The 27,624-nt window shown below is 41.8% G+C and overlaps 1 protein-coding gene across 1 annotated transcript in view; it reads right to left on the bottom strand.

The window, feature by feature from the left end:
- MYO3B (myosin IIIB) overlaps nucleotides 1-27,624 on the bottom strand; it is a 319,347-nt gene that overhangs the window by 216,910 nt on the left and 74,813 nt on the right. Inside the window, exons 6-14 of the mRNA XM_033944123.1 lie at nucleotides 24,209-24,292; nucleotides 22,786-22,988; nucleotides 19,161-19,259; nucleotides 18,923-19,037; nucleotides 17,363-17,489; nucleotides 15,191-15,401; nucleotides 7,371-7,518; nucleotides 3,385-3,538; nucleotides 1,050-1,138 (exon numbers count right to left, since the gene is read on the bottom strand). Coding sequence (XP_033800014.1) covers nucleotides 1,050-1,138; nucleotides 3,385-3,538; nucleotides 7,371-7,518; nucleotides 15,191-15,401; nucleotides 17,363-17,489; nucleotides 18,923-19,037; nucleotides 19,161-19,259; nucleotides 22,786-22,988; nucleotides 24,209-24,292 — 1,230 coding nt within the window. The remainder of the gene's footprint in view (nucleotides 1-1,049; nucleotides 1,139-3,384; nucleotides 3,539-7,370; nucleotides 7,519-15,190; nucleotides 15,402-17,362; nucleotides 17,490-18,922; nucleotides 19,038-19,160; nucleotides 19,260-22,785; nucleotides 22,989-24,208; nucleotides 24,293-27,624) is intronic.

Consider the following 27,624-nt stretch of genomic DNA (forward strand, 5'->3'; position numbering starts at 1 on the left):
TAAAGTGTCTTAAAAAGCGTCGTGCCCAAGATTTAACTTTACACAATTTGGTGGGAAGAGGCAGAGGGAAAGCTCTGGGTTGGGCTCGGGCTGCTTATGTGGGTCGCTGCTGCTGCCTGTGCCCCCTAGCATGTACAGGTAATCCAAGGAGAGGGGGTGGGTTGAGACAGAAGAGGAGATACTGGATTGTGAATGGGGAGGGAGTGGAGGGGGAAATGCTGCACTGGGATTTTGGTGCCCTTTATCACATGGCGCCCTGAGCCAGTGCTCACTTGGTCCATAGGTTGAGCTAGCCCTGTCTTCCCTTGAGGAAACAACAATTTGTAACTTTTATTCCCTAATGTTCTTTCCTAATGTTTCTTAGTTCGTCTGTATTGTCAATCTGTCGTAGCCCCTTGAAAATTGTTACTGTAAAATAACTTGTTTTATTGTTCTATACTATAATTCTTTTATTATGTAATTCGCTTAGATTTAATAGGCGAACCATCAAATTTTAATAAACTTGAAACTTGAAACTTCAGCAACTGTTTACTTCTAAAGTAGAAAAAATATACAAAATACACTGATCAACTAAGCTTAAACAACTTGAACACTGACTGAATGAAAACCTCAGGTCTCCCGCTGTTCCCTTTAAAGCCTTTCTTTCTTGACCTTAGGAAAACTGAAGAAAAATAAATTCATACAAAATTTACTTCAATATGTTCCTAGAGAACAATATCTTGGAACCAGAATTTTATCTCTGAGATACTATGGTACTCACCTTCCTGGATGCTAATTCAATGAGTGTCCTTTTGGTTCACTCCCAACCCAAACAGAAGACACATCCTCTCTCCAGAGGCTTCATTTGTGTATGACCCCCTTTGGTCAATAACAGCCCAGGATTTACTGAATCACACTTTTCAATCCTGCCCCACCCAAGGGAATGGACAATTCTTCCCTCAGTCTTACTTTGCTAGGTATGAACATTCCCAGACCTGGAAATTGCTCTGGCTCAACCAAAGAGGCCACTACAATACTGTACAAGCAAGATGTGAAATAAGTGTTCTAACCTTTCCGGCGTAGTGCTGAATGCCAAAGCACAATTCAACACGTTTTGGCCTCCAAAAATATTTGCATCGAAGGTTGTCTTCAAATTTATCTGCAAGAAAATTTAAACATGAAAGGCAGTTCATCCAGATAAGTCTAGCTCTGGACTTAGTTTACATTAGTTCAACATATTAACTATTTCTTCATTCAAAGAATGTTCTATTTATCTCTCTTCTTTTTTCAACAAAATAACTATATAACACATAGGAGTAAAATCAAGAAAGTGCACCAAAAGTTAAGGGGGAAATTCTATAAATTGCGCTTGAAAATGTGTATTAGAAAAAATTATCATTAAGTATGATTCTATTAAAAAAAACCCATGTTCTTTTTTTTTTAACTTTTTTTAGTTTTTAATGCCAACAAAAAGTGCAATACAATTTATATACAAATAATGACAATCAACCAAGCCCTTATAATCAATCAGTATCTATACTAAAAACCATGTTCTTTATAAAATCATGCTGAGCGCTAATTGCTGCAACCATACTTTGGACGCCAGACTTATGCCTGCTGAAACATGATGTAAATTATTGGCACTCAAGTTAGGACTGCTGTAATTATGTGTGCATTTTCTTGGAAGGCTCCTGATATGCCCATGCCCGTCCCTTGGCCAAACCTCTTTTCAGATACATGCACAGGGGTTAGGCATCCTTCTTTATAGAATAGCACACAGCCAGATGAGCGTGCAAATTCTAATGGGTGTCAATTAACTTCAGTAATTAATGGTTCAGAGCTCGTTATTCAATTAATTTGAGCACACATCTCAAGAATACACACAAATTTGGGTACACAAATCTGGTCACCATATATAGAATCTAGGGGGGGTGCCAAAATATTGGCACGATCTTACAACATCTTTATTATACCCAAAAAATATCATATGAGAAGGTTTTTTTGGGGTATAATAAAGAGGCTGTAAGATCTTGACAATGAGGGTGTTCAAATTCCTTGTCCTTTTAGGTCTGTCAGATGCTGATAACAGTAGAATTTTTGATTTTGAATAATATTTTTATTAATAGCTTATATAACTAGGGGGGGTGGGGTGTTTTAAGACCAATGATTAATCGGAAAATTTATTCAATTGACCAGCACACGCTGTTTTGAAAAATGTTGAATGGAGTCTGAGGTCTTCCCCCGGAGGTTTGCTTGGGCTAACACAGTTTGATAGAAGAGGCCCTTAATTGCATATATTTTTTCATATTTACTATATTCCACCAAATGTTGTATTCTAATTTGAAGTCTTTCCAATTAGCTAGAATCGTTTTGATTGCAATCAGTATTCAATTCTTAAGTAACTATTTTTTATAGGTGTTTAAAGTTGATTTAAGACCAAATCGGAAAAACTGGGATCGGTTGAACTATACATTCTGGTGGGAATCCCTGTGTTATACTTATAAAATGGAACGCTACTTGGCCATACAACAGGGATGTTTTAAGAATTTTATGGATGTTTGGGAGCCATTGGCTAAATACTGTAAAGAGGAATAATTAATTTAATTTTATAATCAAGTAAAAAACATACACCTCTTGGGAGGGGTGGGGAAGGGAAGGGAATAGAATTGGAATTGATTCAAGGATTTTATGAATAATTTTATGAAGGTTTTATTATTTGTTTATTAGCTGGGAGGGTAGGGGAAATTTCATTATGCAGTAGCATTTGTAAGTTTTGTTGTGCTTATTATGTAATGTGGAAATATGTGAATCATTCCCAAAATAATTATTAAATAGGTCAATAGTTCTCTTATATACTATAGTAAATTTGACACTGCTAACCAAATCTTACTCCAATACAATGCAACAAATGGACAGTTAAATGCATCATGCAGCTTACTATGTAGACAACAACAGATGTGGTCATCATAATTAACATCATAACAATATCACAACTAAGAGGATATCTACTGTACACAATTTATAGCATCATATATAGAAATTAGGTTATAAAACAGCATGGTTAAATACTCAAAAAAGAAATATGATGTCAGCAGGGAACAAATGACACATTATAATATGCAGCATGGATCCATTTAATGATTTAAATAACCTGATACTATCTGTATAAGTTTTAAAAGTACAATGTCTGGAGAGGCACAATCCACAAGTTCACCAGCCATTAGTGTTTGAATATCAGCCTATATCTTTTTTGTCTATTAAATCACATACAAATATATGAAAATGTGCTAGAGAATCACCACAGAATTTGCATGGCTGGGCAGTAGAATTTTCTAAATCTTGCCAGAGACCCTTTCGCAATGATCTACAATTTCATTTTATAGGGGATTGAAGAATTTCCCTTACCAACCAATGTCTGGTCTGTTGCTTGTGGAAATCGACTTTCCTCATCAAGGAGAGAAAGAAGCCCCATTGGTTTCTGCAGAAATGTATCTAAAAGAGGGCGATTGTCCTCGTACTCCACCAAGGCTGCATCAATTCCCTCATTCTGATACTCCATCTATAAGCAAAATCAGACATACAAAGAATGCTGAGTGGACTCATCAATAACATTTATATTCTTCAAAACTTAATATTATTACTACGTTACATTCATAACACTAATTGTCTTTTCAAAACATGTACCAGAGCAAGTTATGCAAGCCAAAATCCTAAAAAAGAAGCCTCTTACTAATGATCACATGATCTCCTTTTTTTTTGTATTCACAGCTTTCAAAAGTTTGCTATTTAGCTTTATATTTCATAAGCAGTCAATCAAATAGATGTGCCCACGACTTTTTGCTTTGCATGCCACCTGTAGTAAGGGAACCTCCAGCAGCTCCTGAGTCTGTGATTGGAGCGCTCTAGGTGGACAATATTAAGATACTGAGGATGCCAACCGGAAAGAGCACAAGAAGTAAATGTAACACTTGCTCTCTATATCTGATGAAGAGACTCTGGTCCTCATAAGCTCATCCCTCAAAAACCTGGTTAATCAATAAGATGCCACCTACCTCCAGTCAATTTCATTACACAAACCAGTGTATCACAGACCATGATTTCAGGTGTGCCGCAGCACACTGGGGAGGAGGAGAGGCGCCAGCACCGGCTGACTGACTACAGGACGTGCATCTCACGGCGAGAGGCAAGTCCTGTAGGCAATCAGCTGGCACCGGCACCTCTCCGGCCCTCTTCCCTGCTGGCACCCCCCCCACTGGCATCTCAGGGCTTTCGCACATTCGCGGACATTGACATGATGATGTCACCCATGTACATGACATCATCATGGCAACATGCGCGCACTTCCAGATGCCTCGAGCCATGGCCACTACGTTTAGTATGCCGCGGCTTGAGAAAGTTTGCGGGACACTGCACTAGACTAACCCCTTTAACTGCTTTTAACTTTGACTATTACCATGGAGATCTTGACTTTTGCTTTCCAGGTTAGCGATACCATGTAGTCAGTGAGGGTGATATATGTTTTTGAGGACCATACTTGTATTTTGAATCTCCTGTAGTGCTTTAATACAGTGTTCTTCAACCACCGGTCCATGGACCAGTGCCAGTCCACAGAAATTTCCTGCCGGTCCACAGGGCCAGCATGTACATCAGGCCCAAAACAGTGTTCTTCAACCGCCGATCCACGGTGCGATCGATGCGGCGTTATCTTTGAGTCAGCTCTCTCTTCCTAACTGATTCAGTGCACAAAGCCACGGGCAGTGGCTCCTATGGGCATCCTGTGCCTGAACCGGAAGCCTTCTCTTTGATGTTGCAACGTCAGAGGGAAGGCTTCCAGATGAGGCACGGGACGTGCAAGGTGCAATTAGTACTATTATGGGGGCGGGGTCTGGGGTGGAGATTGGGTAGAGATGGGTGGGGTCTGGCCCACGACTTAGCCCAGTGTTCTTCAACCACCGGTACACGGACCAATGCCGGTCCACAGAATAATTCTTTTATTTCTGCCGGTCCATAGGTGTAAAAAGGTTGAAAAACACTGCTTTAATAGATACAGTTGTTGTACTATAACTATAGATATGCACATGAAACCCCCAAATTCTCTTTTTCATATGACACTGCTTTATTCATGGAATCAAACAGATCACCACCTATCACATACGCTGTTCATCGTTGCTACATACAAAAGAAGAAATGTAAATGAACAAGTCAGATCCTGGCAATCCATTTTTATAACCTTTCTTGCCCTACTTGATATATTCAAACAGATGGAGAAGTGTTAGTCTATAAAGCACAGCACTGAAATGTCTTAGTATTCAAACTTTCATACAGACTCTTATGTATACTTCATCCTCACTCCTCCCTTCCCCCCTAAAATCTGCTCTCACTCTGTGAGATCAAAAGGCATAAAAAGAGAATGAATTACATTTTTAATCTTCTGTGAACCTTCACTGATCTGTTTATGAACAATTATAAGACTTTCTTCTAGACATATGGAAGATGTTATATTCTGTATCCTAAAAACTAAATATGATATCAATCTACAAGTTAAATAAAGCTCATTAAAAGACATTTTCCAAATTAGTAAATACCATTTGAATTCCCAGAGGACTATCAGAAGTAAACTTATTTAGCACTAAAGAACTTAACGGTGAAGTTGGAAATTGAGAAATTAATGCTGATTTTGTAAAATTACATGATGTAATAGACAGTCCCTGCTCTGAAGAGCTTACAATCTTGCAGAGAAAATGATAGAAAAGATATAGGTAATTTTATAGTAAATGGGAGTTAGGAGTTGAAAGCAGCCTTGAAAAAGTGAACTTTTAACTTGGATTTGAATACTGCAAGAAATGGAGTCTTACGTAGTGACTCAGGCAGTCTCAGTCTGTTCCATGCATATGGTACAGCAAGATAGAAAGGACAGAGTCTGGCATTGGCAGTGGAGGAGAAAAGTATGGTTAGGAGGGACTTGCCCGATGAATGGAGTTAATTGTGGGGGTGGGGGGAGGAGCATAGGGGGAGATAAATAAGGAGAGATATTGAGGGACTGTGGAGTGAATGCAGTTGTTGGTCAGTAAGAGGTGTTTGAATTTTATTCAGAAATGGATGAGGAGCCAGTGAAGTGAGGAGAGGGGTAATGTCAGCTCTCGCAGAATACAAGTCATGCAGCAGAATTTTGCACGGACTGGAGGGTAGAGAGATGGTTGAGCAGAAGATCTGAGAGAAGCAAGTTGCAGTAATCTAAGCAAGAGGTGATGAGAGTGTGGATAAGGGTTTTGGAAGTGTGCTCGGAAAGGAGAGGTCCTACTTTGGTAATATTATAGAGGAAGAAGCAACAGGCTTTAGCAGTTTGTTGGATCTGAGTGGTGAAGGAGAGAGAGGAGTCAAAGATAACCCCAAGATTGTGAGCTGATGAGACAGGGAGGAGGACAGTGTTGTCCACAGAAATAGAGAATGGGTAGAGGGGGTAGGGGTTTATGTGGAGAGATAAGGAGCTCAGGTTTTAGACATATTCAGCTTTAGATGGCGGTGAGATATCCAAGCAGCAATGTTAGACATGCATGCTGAAACTTGGATCTGGATTCCTGTAGAGATATCTGGTGTGGAGAGGTAGATTTTGGAGTCATCAGCTTGAGGTGATACTGAAAACCATGGAAGGAGATCATCAGTGCACCAAGGGAGTGGGTATATATGGAGAAAATGAGAGGTCCAAAGGTACACTGATTGACAGTGGGATATCAGTGGAGGAGGATTCCCCATTGCATACACTGAAAATGCGATGGGAGAGACAGGAAGAAAACTTGGAGAGAACAAAACCCTAGAATCCCAGCAAAGACCGCGTATTGAGGAGTAGGAGGTGATCAACAGTATCAAAAGCAACAGATAGATCCAGAAGAATGAGGATACATTAGAGGCCTTTGGTTATGGCTAGGAACAGGTCATTAGAGACTTTAGCAAGGGCAGTTTCCATGGAATGGAAAGCCTGAATGAAGTGGATGAAAAATAGCTTGAGATGAAAGGAAGTCCAGGCAATGGTGGTGAACAGCACATTCAAGTAGCTTGGATAAGAAGGGGAGGAGAGAGATGTGGGGGGTCTAATGAGGGTTTTTTGTTCAGTTCACAGGTATGTTGCTCAATATTGGTCAATTAGGCTAACGGGACAACTGCTATTGATTATAGGGCCATTAATGTCCAATAGAATAACTGTGTTGCAAAACCTCTGTAACCAGTCAGCTGAGAGAATGGTATTTTAGAAGCATTCACTGTTCACCCAGGTTTCAATGGCAAGTCTCATAACTTCTGTCTGTTGTCCACAGATCAGTGCTTATCATCTGAATTTTGGTGTAGGAAGTAGAAAATCTCAGTTAAGTCTAATTACCATCAGAAGTAGCTCTTACCTGCTCAAGAGCAAATATGTGTTGGTTGAAATAAAACTGGATTTGTTCATTGGCAATATTAATGCAGAGTTGCTCAAAAGAATTTCTCTTGAAGTTCTCAAATCCAAAGATGTCCAGGATGCCCACATTCATCTGACTTTCTGTATTACTACATCAGATGACAGCAAAAATGCAAGTCAGAGGGTAAATTAGAAACTTAAATTTAAAAAGTCAAAGATCCAAACACATGTTTTTAAAAAATGTATATGCAATTATAACTTAAACCTGAAGAAAACAATCAATTTAGGTCTTTAAAATCATTAGAAAGGTTTTATATTACCCTTATTTCATTTTCCAAGATAAGAACATAAGAAAAGCCTTACTGGGTCAGACCAATGGTTCATCAAGCCCAGTAGCCCGTTCTCACGGTGGCCAATTCAGGTCACTAGCTCCAGGCCAAAACCCAAGGTGTAGCAATATTCCATGCTACCAATACAGGGCAACGCGTTCCAGAGCTTAACTATTCTCTGAGTGCAAAAAAATTTCCTTCTATGGTTTTAAAAGTATTTCCATGTAACTTCATCGAGTGTCCCCTAGTCTTTGTAATTTCTGACAGAGGAATAAATCGATCCACTTGTACCCGTTCTGCTCCATTCAGGATTTTGTAGACTTCAATCATATCTCCCCTCAGCCATTTCTTTTTCAAGCTGACGAGCCATAACCGTTTTAGTCTTTCCTCATACGAGAGGAGTTCCATCCTCTTTATCATCTTGGTCGCTCTTCTTTGAACTTTTCTACCACCACTATATCTTTCTTGAGATAAGGAGACCAGACTTGTACACAATACTCCAGATGAGATCGCACCATGGAGCGATTCAGGGGCATTATGACAAGATGAGATGAAAAGGGAAATCAAACTGATAAGAAAGTAATTGAGGCCCAGTATTTTAGGCCCCATTTTGTCGGTTGCTTCATGGGACACTACCTGTAAAAGAATGCCATTTTACTTTTAAGTGAATACAGTAATATCATCAAGTGCTGGGGAAGGACCGTGACAAAGAAAAATCTCTATCCTGCAAAGGTATACAAAACACGGAACATTGAGATCTGAGACTACAGAGCAATTACTTGTCCTATCTGTGCTGGATGATCATTATCCTGAGACTCATGCTTATGTTCGATCATGTGATATAAGCTCCCTGGTACTCTGAGGCTATGTGCTAATGTTCTGCAGTTCAAGAAGTACTTGAAGGCTCATTATTTTGTAGAAACTTTTATGGGGCGAAGATTATTTTGATTATATGCAGCTGTCAGTGATGTACAGATTGTTTTATTATATTTTGTTGTTTTAGTGTAATCTGCTTTTGCTTTGGTTTAAAGCACAATATAAATAAATGGAACACATGAGTAAATCCCGAATACAGGTGTAATATGGTTACTGTGACGACGCTTTCTGTTTAGTTTAGGCCTGCCAATTGGGAGATCTAAACTAAATGGATAATTTATTTGGATAATGGTTGAATATTGTCATTATCCTGATCATTTTTGGGCTTGCCTTTGCCCTTTCCCTAACCCATACCATAATTACAGTATACTGTATAGACAATATTTAACTGATTAGCAATTTAAACAGCCCAATATTATAATTTTTAAACATCTGTAGATAAGCCAATTATATTTTTCTAGTAATGCCTATTAAGCCTTTACACCCTGGATCTCACTCCCAGAAAGGCTTCACCTAATGCACTCATATGGTTGACAGGAAAATGGATGAGCAGAAGCTTTCAGTGTTAAAAATCCATTCCTCAAATAGTCTAAAGGCAAAATGTTTAAAGCACTAACTACAAGAGTTTGAGATGTGTGTGATAGGAATGCAGATGTTGGGAGGGAACATGAACTGGATCTTTGGGTCGGGGGATAGATACTGTAGGTAATAGGGACAAAGATGAAAGCTGAAGATGAGGCTTTAAGGAGGAGAATGGCTAAATTTGGTTGGGTAGATATATGGAGGGAAAGAAACCCTTGAGTACAAGATTACATCTCTTTTGTAGGGAAGATCTAATCATATTTGAGCTTGGATATGTTTCTAGTTTTAAAAAAAATGGGCAGATGGATGAGTAGAGGAGGAAGTTACTACCATGTTTCCCCGCAAATAAGACAGTGTCTTATATTAATTTCAGGTCCAAAAAATGCACTAGGGCATGTCTTATTTTTTTCATGTACAATGATTCTCTCTCCCTTCCTCTCCTCCACCCCAATTCTTCCGCTTTCCTTTCTCTCCTCCACCCACATATGCAACATCTTTCCTCCCATCTCACCCATTCCCTTATTCCTTCACCTCTGCAGCAACTTTCTATCCCTCCCTTCATCCCCCCGTGCAGCAGAACCCTTGCACAGCATCTTTCTATCCTTCCCTCTCTTCCATCTCCCCTGTGCAGCAGAACCACGCCGATCCTCCCACCACGAGACTGACATACCTCCCTCCAAACAGTAGCGTCGGAAGCACTCTAAATAAGCTGCTTTGCGGCCTTCTCCTGCCGGGGCCTTCCCTGTGCCACGTTGCTGATTACATCATCAGTGATGCGACAGAGGGTAGGACCCAGTGGTGGAAGACCGCGAAGCAGCCTGTTTAAAGTGCTGCCAATGCAACTGTTTAGAGGGAGGTTTGTCGGTCACGTGGTGGGAGGGTCGGCGGGGTTCGGATGGGAGGGAGAAATGGAAAGATGCTGCACAGGGGGATGGGTGGGTCAGTGGGGTTCAGCTGTGTGTGTGGGGGGTGGGAGGAAGGGCTGCCACCGCCAGTGAATCCAGGGATGGAGTCGTGGGGTGTCGGAGACATTCGGGAGGGGCTTCTGGGGTGATCTAACTAGGGCTTATTTTTGAGGTAGGACTTATTTTTGGGGAAAAACGGTATTGGTAATCCAACAGAGATATATCATGCAGTGGTTTAGATGCAGTTAATCCTGCGCAAAGTAGGAAAGGAGTGAATTAGAATATGGAAGACTAATGTAATTTTTGTTCTCTTAGGCTTCTGTCGCTGGTGTCATGATTGTTGCTGTTATCTGGGTCTCGCTCCATCTGGGTAGGTATAGCCATTAACACAGCCATCAAACGGTGGCTTTCTTCAGGGTATGCATGATGGTTGAAATGTCGGTTCTACCTACCTAGACGTGACGAGACCCAGACAAAGCAACAATAATGTAATGCTTTTTCAGAAAAAGAGAGTATGAGAGGAATTATGAAGTAAGTGGGTAGATTTTATGGCTCTAAATGATGTAGGGAAGATAAGGGGTGTTGTTATGGGAAATGGGAAAAAGGCTTATATAAGGGGGATGTTGTTAAGGGTGGTAGTGTGAATGAAGAGGCGTGTGGAGCTCAGGAACTTAAGCAGAACTAGAAGAAACTGTACAATAGCATAAGTATACTGGGAGCTGCTGAGTGTATATAAAGCTGATGGGGGATATACTGTAAGATAGATGTAATAGAGGTATATAGGATGGAGTATTTGTTGCAAAAAACTAAGAAGGATTTTCTCTAGAGCATGAAGTAAAAAAATACAAGCTAACTAAACTAGCATTTAAGGAAATGGTAAATGGTAGGGATAGGGGTGGGGGGAATAAAGAGGAGTAACAGGGATTTATGAAGCTTTTAAAGTTTTATAAAACACTGCACAGTTCTGAGCTCTTTCCTGGGAGGAAGACTTTGGCAGCTTTTTGTACACGGTCTGGTTGAAAAGAACAGTGGAGGAGCTGAGAAGGATTCTAAATAGGAGGATTTGGGGTTTGGGTTTGAAGCAGTCATTAAAGAGATGGTAGTAGGTAAAGCTGCAGGTGAGGATGGCTTCCCTATAGAATACTGTAAACTCATGAGGGAACAGATTGTCCTGGTTTTGGTCAGGGTGTTCAGTGAAGTATTAGATAGAGGGGATGTCAGGCTAAATGTATAATGCAAACATAATATTAACACATAAAGAAGGAAAGTGTGAAGCTTTGTGCATTAACAGGATTTCAGTCTTTTCTGGGCAGATGAACTCAGCAGGTCATCATGGAGGATGCCTCCTGTCAAGCCTCTTTCCTGTGGTGTACTACAGAGCAGTGGCGTACCAAGGGGGGCATGGGGGTGGCCAAGTGCAGCCCATACTCCTCCGAGGGACCAAAATTCAAATTGGTGGACTGCCCTGTTCCCAATCAGATCAGTGAACCCACTATTTACAAAGTCACACTGCAGTCTTCAGCATTATGGCTGAAACATCAGTTTCTACCCAGTGGCGTACCAAGGGGGGGGGGGTTCGTCCGCCCCGGGTGCAGGCTTAGGGGGGTGCACAGCCGGCCAGGTCCGGAAAATTCAGCGGTGAATTTGAAACAGTTCCCTTCTCCCTCCCTGCCCCTTACCTCATGGCTGCGAGTCTAAATTACCTTCTTACTGCAGCTGGAGTTGTGTGTGGCTGCCGTAAAGGTCATCTCTGAAGACGTCACCGGCCACAGGGCAGGGATGTTTGTTGGACCGGGCCTATTGTCCGAGGGGGGGGGAAGAAAGTGCCACGAAGGTAAGGGTCAGGGAGGGAGAAAGGGAGGAAAGGTGGGGTGGAGAGAAAAAGACGCTGAAGGGAAATGGGTAAAACAGAGTGGGAAGGAGGACACTGAAAGCACATGGGGAAGACAGGGGGGAGAAGGACACTTTAAGGACATGGGGAAGACAGAGGGGGGAGAAGGACACTGAAAGCACATGGGGAAGACAGAGTGGGGAGGACACTGGAAGGACATGGGAAGAGAGAGTGGGAAGAAGACGCTGGCAGGGAAGAAGACAGAGATGCCAGACTATGGGGGGAGCAGAAGGAAGAAGATGGGTGCCAGACCAATTTGGAAGGGGGTAAAAATGGAGAGGCACAGTAACAGAGCAAATGGAAGACGCAGAGAGAAGAGAGACAGTGGATGGAAGGAATTGAATGAGAAGACGAGGAAAGCAGAAACCAGAGAAGACAAAGGTAGAACAAAAATTTGCTATTTATTTATTGCTTTAGGAGAAATGTGTCACTGTTTTTGTGGTGTTGCATTGTATGCAGAGTCCAGCTTCTTGCTGGTTCAATTTAACCTTTGTCTATGTATTCCTATTTTATCCCCCCTTTTACAAAACTGTGGAGCGTTTTTTAGCGCCAGACGTGGTGGTAGCAGCTCTGATGCTCAGAATTCTATGAGTGTCAGAGCTGTTACACCGTGGCTAAAATCCACACTACAGTTTTGTAAAAGGGGGAGGGGTTAGTTTGTGATGACATATTCCATATTAGGCGAAGGTGTTTTCTGTGTGTTCGAAAGACATGGTTTTCTGTTAGGATTGACGGTGTAGGATTGATCTGTACTAATCTAACTTGTTTAGTTTTACAATGGGTGTATTGATGTTGTATTGCTCACTGCAGTATGTAAGATGCTGCCTTTTCCTAGGTACTCATGTGTGATGTGTGGCTTGTTACTAAAAATCATGTTTTTCGTACAGATGGGAGGGGGTGCCAAAAAATGATGGGCCCAGGGTGTCACATATGCTAGGTATGTCACTGTTTCTACCTGACAAAGATGCAGCAAGACCCAGAAACCTGCAACAAGCATCCTGATTATGTTCACCTTGTTTCACTTGGATGTGGGGCGGTGTAGCTTATGCCAGATGGACTTCTACATGCTGTACGAGACAACAGATTAGTAATACCACACCCTTCAAAAATAAAATGGGAGAGAACTAGAAATTCCACCTTCTTTGCAATAGCTCCAGCCTTATGGAACTTTTTACCATCTAATTTATGTCTGGAATCATCATATTCTTGCTTTCAAATTCTTTTGAAAACTTATTTCTTTGAATGTGCATTGTGTTAATCTTATAACTAGTAGATAACACATCTTTGCAGTGATAGACCATGAACGATTTTATGTTTTCTGCATGCAAGTCATGTACTTTAATGGCGTTCCTTTTTTTATTTTGTTTTTATTTGATATATTTTATTGTAAGCCACCTTGAATTGTGCTGCAACTAAGGTAGTATATCTTCAATAAACGATAAATGATGTATATGCAGCAAGACGGATCAGGATCCAGTACGCATATCTTATACCACATTCATATTGTCTGAGTACAGATTAGAGCAGAGGTGTCCAACCTTTTGACTTCACTGGGCCGCATTGGTTGAAAAAAATATTTCTGGGGCTGCACAAACGTGCAAACTCTGCAGCAAGACAGAGGAGGGATGGCAAGACGGTAAACACCCGGGGGCAGCAGAGGAAAACACTGCATCGTCCTCGACCGGGGCCGCACAAAATACTTCACTGGGCCGCATACGGCCCTCGGGCCACAGGTTGGACACCCCTGGATTAGAGAATCAATGACATGGGGACAAATTTGTCCCCGTCCCCGCAGGAACTCAATTTCCCTGTCCCGTCCTGCGAGTTTTGTCACTGTCCCTATTCCTGCCCCATTCCTGTAAGTTCTGCCTTAACTACACAAGCCTTGAGCACTTATGATTTTAAAGTGTTTGAGGCTTCTGCAGATGAGGACAGAGCTTCCAGGAATTGGGCAGGGACAGGAAAAGAACTTGCAGGAACGGGACGGGAAAATGAGTTCCTGCGGGGAAGGGGAAAAATTTGTCCCCGTGTCATTCTCCAGTACAGATCTTGCCTATCACCGAGGGAGGGGAAGTCATCTTATAGGGGAACCTAGGGTGACGGGACTAAATCTCACGAGACAACAGCGCGCCGACAACTGAGTGCAGACAACTGAGCGCAAGTTTGACGGCGCGCCGAAGAAAAGCACTATTTTAAAGGGCTCCGACGGGGTGTGTGTGGGGGAAACCCCCCCACTTTACTTAACAGACATTGCGTTGGCGTTGTGGGGGGTTTGGGGGGTTGTAACCCCCCACATTATACTTAAAACTGAACTTTTTCCCTAAAAAACAGGCAAAAAGTTCGGTTTCAAGTATAATGAGGGGGGTTCCCCACCAACATCCCCCGTCGGAAACCTTTAAAATAGTGCTTTTCTTCGGCGCGCCGTCAACCTGGCGCTCAGTTGTCGGCGCGCCGTTGTCTCACGCGATTTTGTCTATGAACCGGAACCTATCAAGCAAAATGAATAATGACTTGATTGTTGGTTCAAATGAATGTTGGGCAGACTGGATGGACTATGCAGGTCTTTATCTACCGTCATTTACTATGTTACTATGTAAAGGTTCCAGTATTCTTCCTCTGAGTACCCCTTCAAAAAAAGCCCTGATTATTTCAGACATTTGTTTTCAAGCACCTACTGATCTTTTCTGAGCAATTATTATTATTATCTCTGGGATATCTTTTAATGTTCAAGTTTCAAGTTTCAAGTTTTATTTAAATTTGATGGTTCGCTTAATATTTCTAAGCGAATTACATAAAATGTACAATTGGGGTAAAAACATTAAAAATATTAATAAAGTTTCTACAATAAATAAAACAGAGCAATTTCAAACTGACAATACTGACAGGTTATACAAAACTGGAATGAATTGGAGAAAACGAGAGGGAAAAAGTTACAAAATTTTTGTTTCCTAGTGCGGAGAAAAAGAAGGTTGGAGGGGGGGGGGTAAAAACATTAGGGTTTGGGTATAGGAGATTGAAATTAAAATTTACATGGAAGATTGAGAATTTAGAGGTTGAATGCAGCTTTAAAGAGGAATGTTTTTAACTTAATTTTAAATGAGTTGAGATCTTTAGTATTTCTAATATACAACTCATCACTGCATGAAACTCATCACTCCACTGTTGGCCTCTGCACTGAGGGCTACTCTGGTAATGGAATGAGTCACAAATCCCTGTAATAATTACATGTGTTACTTGCCATATATTTTTATCTGGCTGCAGCAAGGTATTAATGCGATTTACGATCCAGCTAAAGAGTCGACCATAGAGTGCTTTGGACATAGCATCTCGAACATCTGCTGCTTTGTCTACCGTGTTGGTCCGGATAATAGTCTCTCCTCGGGTTACCACACAGTGAGAAATCAGAGCTTCTTGGAGTTCTTCGGAGCCAATGCTGAGTAGCCCAGCAGCTGGAAGAAAAAGCAGAGGGCATCCCAACTGCTATTCCAAAAGCAAAATGGCAATCTTTACTTAGTTCACTTAGGAAGTCTAAAAAAAAAAAGAAGTCTGCACTCTTTCTAATGAAATGCTTGCAAAATATTACCTTTTAAAAATAATAGCAAAACACACGAGAGAGAGGATATCTACCATAAAACACCAAGGTGAACCACAGGTGCAGAGGAGTAGTTCTGCTGTGATGAGATGATATGAAATCACAAACTAATAATAGATTATACTTTAAAATAAATTTATTACACACATAAATGAATTTATAAACAGTGATAATTATAAACAACCCAGTCAATATTGAGCCTGCAGAAAGTCACTGGGTTCACAGAGTTCTGGGCATCCAGCACCTTAACTCCTAACCCAGTTCTCTCCCTCACCAAACTCTACCTTCCTCCCCACCCTTCTCCCTCCAGTTCTTTCTTCCATCCCAGGAACACACATACCAGCTAGCTCAGTTCCCCCAGGCCCTTCCCCCAGTCTGTTCTCTCCCCTTTCCCCCATAGAAAATCTTATCAGTTTGCTCTTTCCTCATCCCCTTAGCTCGATATTCCCCCATCCCTATGGCAAATCCCCTCAACTTACTCTTTACCTGCCCCCACAGCAAATCCTCTTAGAGTGCTCTCTCCCAACCCCTCCTTGCCGTAACAACCAGCCTAGCTTCTTGCTTTGTCAGTCTTCAACAAGCCAGAGGCTGCTGGTTAGCTGTATCCTCCTTCTCTGCTGCCCTGGGCCTGACTGCTAATTTAAAATGCACAGAAGACTGTACAGCTACACGGTTCATAGACAACCCCGCGAAAGATAAAGGCGCACGCCGACAACTGAGCGCAAGACGGAGGCGCGCGCCAAAGAAAATTACAGTTTTTTGGGGCTCCGACGGGGGGGTTTGTTGGGGAGCCCCCCCAGTTTACTTAATAGAGATCGCGCCGGCGTTGTGGGGGGTTTGGGGGGTTGTAACCCTCCACATTTTACTGTAAACTTAACTTTTTCCCTAAAAACAGGGAAAAAGTGAAGTTTTCAGTAAAATGTGAGGGGTTACAACCCTCCAAACCCCCCCAACGCTCCCACAATGCGGCACGATCTCTATTAAGTAAAGTGAGGGGGTTCCCCCCCACGCCTCCCCCCCATCGGAGCCCTAAAAACAGTAATTTTCTGGGGCACGCGCCTCCACGCTGCGCTCAATTGTCTGCGCGCGCCTTTGTCCTGGCGCGCTTTTGACCTGACACCCAGCTACACAGTTCAAATCAACAGTGTGGCACTGGGTAGCAAAGAAGGAGGTTGCAGCCCAATGAGCAACTTCTCTCCTCCTCCAAATCAACTGTCTTGACACTGGGTGGCAGAGAAGGATGCAGCTGTATCCTCCTGCTCACTGCCGATTTACAAAGAGAGAGGGAGCTTGAGTGAGGAGTGATTGTAATGGGGGAAGGGAACAGGGAAGAGAATGCAGGTGAGGAGCTATTGGGGGAGAAGAGGTAGAAGAGCTAAATCATGTCATCTGTAGCTACCAGTACTGTGTCCTTATCCGTGACATGTTAGAATTCTGAATAAAGGGGAATTCTGCATAAATTCTGCATTGCACAGCCGTGCAGAATTTCTCCGGGAGTACAATACATATAAAGCAGCATTCAAATATGATACTTCAGCTATCCATTCTCCCTATCTTGAGTCCTGTTTGCCCCTGATCATCATGCAGCCTTCATTAGAAAATGGAGAATGGAGTGAGTGGAACAAGTCATGTAGAGCCAGCTCTGTGGGTGCTGAGCACCCCAAATATTGAGCAAGCATGTGCCTTGTATCCAGGGAAAGGTAATCTGCATTGTGTTTGGCACCGCCAGTCATTTCAAAATATTGATGAACGTTTATTGTTGTTTACTGAAAATTTTCATTAAGCAGATATGTACAGTGTGTCTATAATTTACTGTACCATTTTCTAATGATTCCGCATCAGGAACATCGCTTTTATCTGTCTGATGTTGGGAGGATTTGGCAGTAAATTCAATGTTTCCAGTATTCAAGATCCCAGCCAGAATTTTGTACACTGAATGCACTTCCTGTTAAAAAGACATCAGAAAGTATTCTTGATCAATAGTTACTTATCAACCTAGAAAGGCAGTCCAAAAGCATCTCGGGGAGCCTGGGAGCAGACACAGTCTACCAGTTTTGGTAAATTACGGAGTCAAGCACCTTCGAAGTTTAGAAACATTGCCCCCAAATGTGCACAATAAAATTGCAAAAGATATCTGTCTGACTTCATGAAAAATAATTAAAGAAGCATTTTACAGTCCTAGGTGAGAAACTATAATTTATACCAACCAGATTTCAGCATATTTCTGTAAACTGAGGAACATCCAATAAAGGTTGTCAACATACTCTTAGGATGACAGGAAATCCCATAAATTAACAAATCTTAACAGTGCAGGACGTTCAAAATCTGCACATAACATGCCTCCCAATATGCTCCCTGGATCTTTGGACGCACAGCAGCTAGAACACCTCATAAGATGTCCAGAAAGACGGTATTGAAAATTGGCACTTGGACGTCCCGGCGATTAGGATGTCCAAGTGCCGACTTATGCCATTAAAAATTAGTAATAAAAAAGTATGTTTACTAAAAAAATAGTGGCCTAAATCCCTGTGCCTAACTTGTGCGTGAATTAGGTGTATTCTATAAAACAGTGCATAAATTCCAGGAATGCCCATAATTCACCCATGCTCTTCTCCCTGGCCATGCCCCTTTTCAGATTCGCATACTAGAACTGGTGTGCAGATTAGAATATGCCTACCAAGTTGTGCATGTAACTTTTCATTTCTCAATTATGAGGTGTTAATTGCCAAGTATTGGTCCCAATTAGACTTGATAAACAATTAAGTTGTGTATGCAAATTGGCTGTGTGCACTGATTTGCATGCACAATGTAAGGCACCGGAATTGGGGAGGTAGAAAACCAATATGGTATTGTTTAATTTAAGTAGAAACCAGAGTGGAATTGTCCAGATAAGAAAGATGTGCAACAAAAAACCAATTCGTCTGGTTATATGGAGATCTTTATTGCTCAAACCTCAAAATAACATATTCACCAACTCAATGTCTGACAACCAGACGCACGGGATCAGTTCACAACACTTGTATCATACGCGGCATGACACTCCATGTTGATTGGTTCTTGGCTAAATCTGTTTTAGTGCCAGCATACTTCGTATGTCATTTTTTGCGATTTTTAAGACTCCTGAGGCAGGCCTGTTGGCCGAAACATGTACATGTCGAGTCATTGAGTTGGTGAATGTGTTATTTTGAGGTTTGAACAATAAAGATCTCCATATAACCAGACGAATTGGAGGACACTTTTTTGTTGCACATCATTCTTATCTGGACAATTCCACCCTGGTTTGTACATATTTGTGGTTGTGGTGTTGTTTTTTCCCCTGTTTTTTCTTCATTGTTTAATTGAAGAACATTATTTTGACATGCGTACTTTAGCCCTTACCTCATCTGTGAAACCTATAATCCTAAAGCAATGCTGAATTGCTTCAAACTGTTTCCTGTAAGTCTCTTTAGTCACTATATCTTGCATCACCTTCCCAGTTTCATTATCAATATACCTAATAAATACAGATGAAATTTTTAAAATGTTGCATAATATACATTTTTTAAAATGTAATACTTGAAAGGTAGCTATATAGCTGGTTATATCCAGCATCATAACCAATGAAGACCAAATGTACCTGGGTGGCATTTTTTCTGAAAGCCTGTAATCTGACAATTTCTTCTGATGGTAAAGACCAGCATAAATGTAATAGAATATATGAAAATTCTTTTCTCCTCTGAAAGAAATATAGCACAGACATACCATGAAAAAAATCAGATTTCCATTTCCTTTATTTTAGTAAAGTTGTAGGCGAGATATAAAATTTTAAAATAAATAAAGGAAAAAAGGAGAGAAACAGAGAATATTTACTGAGAATACAATAGCACATGAATGCATAGAGCAGGGTTGTGCAATGTCGGTCCTCGAGGGCCGCAATGCAGTCAGGTTTTCAGGATTTCTCCAATGAATTTGTGTGAGATCTGTTTTCATGTACTTCTTCCATTGTACGCAAATAGATCTCATGCATATTCATTTGGGAAATCCTGAAAACCTGACTTGGTGAGGGCCGAGGTTGGATGCCCCTGGTATACAGCCAGATCAGTGGGGTGAGAACAACACAGTAGCAGTCAGCATCAACACTTGGTGGCCTTGACCCTTTCCCATGTCCCTCTTGTTGAATGGATTGTTGTAGTGGGTTGTTGGTGGCAGGGCACCACTAGAAAAGGCCATTGGGACCTTAAAGTCTAGAAGAATGGGACATAGGAGGTAATTCTATAAATGGGTGCCTCCACTTAGGTTTCCTGAGTCTGCATGGTAGGTGCTTATTCTATAATGGAACATAGGCAACTAGGTTCCGTCCTAGAATACTGGCAGTGGTGTATGTGTGAACATCTAAATGCAGCGAGGTTGGGCATAACTTACAGTATTCTTTAAGTTACCCACGTAAGTGTAAACCCCACCTCAATAAGAACATAAGAATAGCCATATTGGGTCAGACCAATAGTACATCTAGCCTGGTATCCTGTTTTCACAGAGGCCAATCCATGTACCTGGCAAAAAATCCAAATAGTAGCAACATTCTATGCTCCTCGGAAATATGCAATGTACATACATTTAATTTATGTGAGTATTTTCAGAATAACAAGTAGACACCTCAGTAGAACTTGGGTATGTGTACACATACATGTCTAAGTGCTAATATTCTAAACATTTACTTGCACAACACCTGAATAAAGTGGGCACCTAGGTTAAAGATTGGAATTAGACATAAGAAGGAGAGCTCCTGGATATGAACTACTGTTTACCAATGGAGAAAAAGCAAAAAAAAAAACCCCCAAAAAACCTAACCCAGAAAAAACAGTCCACCACAGATCAATCACACCAACAACTACAGCAGGGATGACAGAGACACAAGAAACAACCTGATGTGCTCATCAGCCTTAATTTACATCAAAAGGAACTTGACTCTGACTCAATGGAGGAAGGCAACAAAAATTGCCTTGGATAAAATGTGACAGTTGGGATACGGCAATGTGACACTTTCAATCTCACTAGAATAACAGGGCAGACTGGATGGATCGGTTGGTCTTTTTTGGCTATCAAATATTATGTTACCATGTTACAATGTCCCTAAAGACTGAGCACATTACAGGGGGAATGCACTCAGCAGCCACAGGTGAAAAGTTTTGAGGTGTGGAGGGAGGAGAAGCAGATCGATGGTATTAGCAAAAGTGGTAGTCCTGGTGTTGATGTCCCAGTCAAAGTTGGCTGTGAATGAGTGGAGAAGTGAAAATATGAAATACCAGTCAGGAAAATAGCGCTGTATGTAAAAATTTATAAGGAATTTACAATATCATACATGTATGCCAGTGTATGTGTATAAAGTGCCACTTATAAAATTAGCCCATACATATGGTGACAAGAATTCATGTACTTGGATGATGTAGACCTCTTCAGGGGTGGGTCCTGAGCAAAGCATGAATTAACATTATACCACAGTTTCCACATCTTTTATGGTGCAATTTTATAAAGACACTTAGAGGGGCATAATAAAAAAAAACATCTAAGTTCCCTTTTGGCCTAAGGCACAGGTGTCAAAGTCGGTCCTCGAGGGCCGGAATCCAGTCGGGTTTTCAGGATTTCCCCAATGAATATGCATGAGATCTATGTGCATGCACTGCTTTCAATGCATATTCATTGGGGAAATCCTGAAAACCTGACTGGATTACGGTCCTCGAGGAGGGACTTTGACACCCCTGGCCTAAGGCCTTAAACGTTGAAAGTAGAAGCAGGGAAAATGTCCATTATCAAAAAAAACATCCAGCTGATTAAACGCCCAGACCACCACTATGTCTACACTTACACCATATAATCAACCTAACAAAAGCCTAAGCCCCAAACGTCCAAAACAAGAGCTTTTAGGCGAAGGAGGAGCCTGTCCTTCGCCTAAAAGCTGGATTCTATAACTGGTGTCTGTCAAAAACAACACCGGTTACAGAATCCCCCTACAACGATCCGGGCATCGCGGTAAGGGAGATGAGGCATCTCTCCTGCTGCCATGGTTGCGTTGGGGGGGGGGGGGTTAGGTTGCCGGGCCGTTGAACTGATCGCACCAGCCGCCATCAGCTCAGCGGCCCCTTTTTCGGCACTTATACCTGTTTTGACTTGGTCTAAGTCAAAACGTATAAGTGCCGACTAGGCAACCTGTCAAAATCTTTGGTTATGTGTGTTGTACGCCTAGGTGTAGGTCGGCCCACCTCCAGCCCTTTCCCCTCCTCTAAAAATGCCTCTTTTCTCTCTGTGTGTTTAGAGGCAGGGGAAAGGCCTAAGCTGGTTTTAGATATGTCTAAAACCAGCTTTGATTATGGGTACTTGGACGATCAGGCTTTTTGATTGTCCAAGTACCCATTTAGGTCACTTTTTAGACGTGTTGCTGTTTTTTTATTATGAGCCCCTTAGGCACCTATAAAATTGGGCTAAAATAGATGCCTGCTTGACCTCTTAACTTAGGGCCAGTGGTTTTCAATAATTATCAGGAACCACCTGACAAGTCAGGTTTTCAGTATATCCACAATAAATGTGATTTGCATGCACTGCCTTCTTGGTATGCAAATCTCTCTCATGCATATTCATTGTGGATATACTGGGGAAAAAAACCACTGGCCAGGTGGTCCCTGAGGACTGGGTTGTAAACCACTGACCTAGGTGTCCTCTTATAGAATTACCCTCTATTCTCCAAATTCTATAAATGGTGCTAAAATTGTGTACACCAATTTGGGTGCGTGTTCAATTTGTGCGCACAATTTAATTGAAAAACAATTAATTGGGCTCTAACAATCAATTATTAGAACTGGAATCAATTAAAAGTTATGCATGCATTTTTATATGCAGCCCCATAGGGGGCATGGCATGAGAGGGTCATGGATAAATCAGAGGTGTTCCTGTAATTTATATGCACTGTTATAGAATAAGGAGGATATGAGGGTTTATAATAGGGTTTAGTTGGTATAAATAGTTGCACCTATAGTTAGGCATGGTTTTCAACATCAAACACTATTTTATAAATGACACCTAACTGAGCATCGTTTATAGGATAGCGCGTAACAGGTATTTTAGTTGCCACCAATTTTTGAACCATTTTGGCGCCAGTATACACATTGTTTCACATATTTTGGGGGTTTCCTGCACCAATTTTTTGGTACCATTTATAGAATTTAGTCCTATATGCACATATGTTGTTGTAATAGAATGATATCACCTACACAGCCTGCTTTATGACTCTAGACTTTTCCAGTAAATATTCAGAAATTTTTGCACCCATTACGGCTCCTGTTGGTGAGAACATCATTTCAAGGTATTTTCCAAAACGACTGGAGTTGTCATTGATGACAGTGCATGCATTCCCAAATGCTTCCACCAGAGGATTCACCTGAAGAATCTTCTCTCGCAAAGCACGGTTATTAGCCTGGACAGAATAAATGTGGATTAGATGAACCCTTGAGGCTTCAGTTTACTCACACAACAAATTTTAGCCAGCTTTAGAATTATTCCTATTATGCCTCCATATGTACACTGTAAATCCATAAAGAACAGAAAAAAATTGGACAACATTTATTGGATACAGTAGTCCACCAATGTGAAAGATCATGAATTTTTTTATCATTGAACATCGAGTTAGTAAATTATTTTGGCTAGTTTTCTTAAGAGCTTTGGGCAAGCAAGAACATATGGGTCAATATTAAACATATAGTATATTAGAATATTTAGTTCCAGCCAATACTTGGATATCAGTGATGTCCTAAGTGAACCAGATAGTGGTGCTTAATGTTGCTACCAGCCAAGTTCTGTCCCTGAAACACCCCCACTGCATTCTAGAAACTTAACTATCTTCTGTTTTAGAAGTGTTTCAAGTAATTTACTCACCACAGAGGTCAGACTAACTGGCCTGTAGTTAAGAACATAAGAATAGCAAATTAATTGGGTCAGACCAATGGTCCATTTAGCCCAGTAGCCCTTCATCATGGTGGCCAATCTAGGTCACCAGTACCTGGCAAAATCCAAAATAGTAGCAACATTCCATGCTACTTATCCAGGGCAAGCAGTGACTTCCCCCATGTCTATCTCAATAACAGACTATGATCCCAAACCAGTGGTAATAGGAGGGGCTTTAGGGACCTGGGCCAATCAGGGTCTTAGGCTCCTCCCAGTGCATCCCAGGGTGCACTGGGAAGGGGAAGGCTCGTCATTTTGAAGAGGCGGTCCTGTCAGCAGAAGGGAATGGACATCCCTCTTGCCAGTCTTCTACTCAAGGTATGGGGGGATCAGTGTATCATTCAGGCAGGAGGGAGTGGGCATCCCTCCTGCCGATTTTGGGTGGGGAGAGGTTGGGGATGGTCCTCAGGCAGGAGGGAATGGGCATCCCTTCTGATGATTTTGAGTGTGGGGAGATCTATCGGTTGGTCGGTCAGTGGGAGTGAGAGAGGAATCAGGGATCTCCTGCCGGTTCAGCTGATTGCGGCAGAGGAATCTCTGATCATCTGAGCAAGCAGGATTCCTCAAAGCTTCTAGCTTCAGGGATTTCCCTGCTGGCTTAGCTGATGAGCCAGCAGGGGAAGCCCCAAACTGCTGAGCACAATTCTCTAACTGCTGCTAACAGAAATGCTATTCTTGCATGAAGCATGGTACCTTTCCCAGGAAGGTCAAATGTTGTACAATAAGATGAGCACTTTCTGTCTTTCCAGCACCACTTTCTCCACTGATAATAATACACTAGTGTGAAGAAAAACAAGAAATAATTAAAATTCAGCTTTTTTTTTTTAAGTTCAATCAATTTTTATTGAAGTTTTAATACAAAACAAAACAATTCAGCTTTTAAACTAGCATAACAAAAAAAAATGGGGGAGACCTAATAATCCACAGTGAAAACAATCCACCGATGTTTAAACTAGCATAACCAGCTGCTTGCATTAAGATATCAGTATGGGAGCATCATGGCCACCCGAATGGCAATTCTGTAACAGGATGCACACATTTATGTGTCTTTTGAGAACATAAGTGACCAGAATACTGACACTTTCACAGATAAGTGTACACTTATGTATGTAAGTGGCAGTAAAGTACCTAAGCTCTATTCTTTAAGAGTGTGCTTAAGCAGCATAAGGCTAGATTCTATAAATGGTGCACAATTTAGGTCCTGAAAAAAAATGCACATCAGTCGAAACCTGATGTAGATTCTTGCATGTAAATTAGGGCACATCTCCTAAATTCTATATACAGCTTTAGTGAACTCCCCTAACCTGCCCACGTTCTTCCTATGGCCATGCCCCCTTTCCAGTTACATACTAAAAGATTTACACATACATCTTTATAGAACAGTGCTTTACAAGATGCACACGTAAATCCGAATTATTGCCAATTAACATCAATAATTGATAGCCCCCAATTACTGGTGCTAATTGACTCATTACTCAATTAAATTGTGCATGCAAATTGGGTGGACACCCAAATTTGCACGCACAGTTTTGACCACTATACTGTATATAAAATCCAGGGTCACATGGGTGGAGCAATGGAAGGACATGGGCGGGGCTACCACTTAAGTGCACACAGAATACTGCAAATTAGGTGCCCCCTTGCCACATTTGGGTGCCCATAGTTAAACCAAGTCTATGGCTGGTATAACTTCAGGCACCTAAATGTAAGGCACACTGATACCATATTACACCATATTCTACTGTATAATGGAATCTGGGTGCCCGGGGCTGTTATCAAACAGGTTTTCATCATGTGGTGTCAAGGTACCTGAAACAAGGTGCATTTTTATAGAATTGTTTCCAATGAACCTAAGGCAGACAGCTAGTCCCAAATCTCCTTCAGAAAGTGTGGGGCAGTTGTCACCAGAGGGTAGGAGAGAGCATCATGGAGGACATCAGATAAAGATTTAAGTTTAGGAATAGGCTGTACAGATCAATTGCTTCCAGCACCAAAATTTCATATGTGCCGAAGTGCCAGTATTTGAATTTGTGAAAAAAATTTAGCATGGGCCATGCAGTAGCTTGCCCTTCTCCCACACAGGTTTCCGTGGTAACAGGAAACCTGTGTGGGAGAAGGGCAGGGTTTGCAAGTGAGGTCTCACAGGCTCTGTGCATAATTTTTTCTCAAACTTGCTGATGCTCTGAGGCTGGCACCATTCTACACGATACGGCAGGGGTGAGGGGGACACTGGTAGAGGAGAGGATCTGGAGAGAGGCAATTAGGCTGGGGGAGTCCCCCACCTCAATTATTTCTAGGAGGGAGGGTTGAAATATCCTTCGCATTTACCCTCTGACTCAGTGCTTCTCAATATTTTGGTGTCTGTGACCCCACGATTGTGGCCAATTAAAATTCTGAGAGCCCTGGGGGTGCAGAATAATGATGCACCTATGGAGAGCCTACCTAGGTCGTGATCCCATTTAGGATCCCGACTCACAGCTTGGCAAGCTCTGTTCTGATTATTTCCAAAGAACAATCCCTCCATTGCCTTTTGACACCCTGAAAAGAAAGATGTTTGGAGTCACCAGTCTCTTTTGGAGCAGCCGAAGGATCCATCCTGTCAGCTCAATGTTGGAAGGATTACAGTCAGGACACAGGGAAGATTAGCCTACAAGGGTAGTCAAGTATAGAAGAGGGAAGTTAGATTAGGAGAATTGTTTAAATGCCACTATTTGTCAGGACTCATGAACAGTGAGTTAGAAAGAGAAAAAAAAATGTTTAGATCATGGGTATACGTAGAAAGCAATGGACTTGAGGATTCATTGTGAAAAAAATGCAGATGTATCTCGGGACAAAAAGTGGAAAGATAAGCTAGCTACCTCTCATGGGGAGGTGGTAGAACTAAGCAATTCCTTACTCTGGTATGACCTTACTACACTCTCAGAATTGACATAGGGAGGTGGGTGATCATTTGGTGAACGGCACCAGTACCTCATACTTAATGGCAAGCACATAAGTAACGTCTTGCAAGTGGAGTAGATGTTTGTCTGACCGATCTCCCTGCGAGTGTAGGGAAATTGAACGGGTGCCCTGATGAGGGTTAAAGATGCCCATAGGGGAAATTCAGTTTGATTTATTTTGTTGCATTTTTATGTTGCTTGCAAATATTTTCTGTGCTGATGATGCTAAATGAGCCTAACTCTAAAGAGAGCTATAACCTTTTGTACTGTGCTGGGATGTGGATGGGAGTATGTAGGTTAAGTCAAACTGTTGAAATCTGTATCAGTGCAAATTGCTTGTTAAAACACTCTTTCGTTTTATACCGTTGTGCTAGCTTAGGGTTATCAGAAGTCCAGGAAAACCTGGATATGGCCTCTTTTTAGTGGACTGTCCAGGTGTCTGGACGGATTTCCGAAATACGTCCGCTTTTCCAGGTTTTGAAAGACCTCGAACTTGGGGGCGCGTCTGGAGGGCTTCCGAGCATGTGTGGATGTGACATGATGATGTCACATGCCTGCTTGGGGAAGAAGAGACGAGGTTTGTGTGGGGGCGGGGCTGGGGCGGAACAGATTGGGGCCATGTGTCCTCTTTTTTTCATTACAAAATCTGGTAACCCTATGCTAGCTTTATAAGGAAAGAAAAAATTAACCAACAATGTTTGTTTATAAAGAGCTCCTAGGGATCAGATGACAGCTGTTACTATTGTCTTGGAGAAGATATTCCTCCAGATCTTAAGGTCACATAATAACAGCTGGATCTGGAAAGGCTCCACAGTCTCCTGCGCACCCCCCCCACACATGTAGCCCCCCCCCAAACAAAGTCCCCTACCTTAAATTACCACACAATAACATTTTGGAAAAATCGAGTCGCAGCTCTGTCTATTATAACAATAAATAACATAGTATCATAAACAACCATCAAGCTACCACACAATAACATATAAACAGTTTTTTGGCCCCCATGACCCAGCCCATCTGGGACCCACTTCCGAACCAGCTGCCTTCCTGCCGCTCATCTCCAGTTGAGCCCCAGCTTTTGGTAGCTCGAACCCCACCATGAGCTCGTAATCTATTGTCTTGGAGAAGATATTCCTCCAGATCTTAAGATCACATAATTCTGGAGTCATCTGA

Source organism: Geotrypetes seraphini, chromosome 5 (genome assembly GCF_902459505.1).
Source record: "Geotrypetes seraphini chromosome 5, aGeoSer1.1, whole genome shotgun sequence".
Classification (NCBI taxonomy): domain Eukaryota; kingdom Metazoa; phylum Chordata; class Amphibia; order Gymnophiona; family Dermophiidae; genus Geotrypetes; species Geotrypetes seraphini.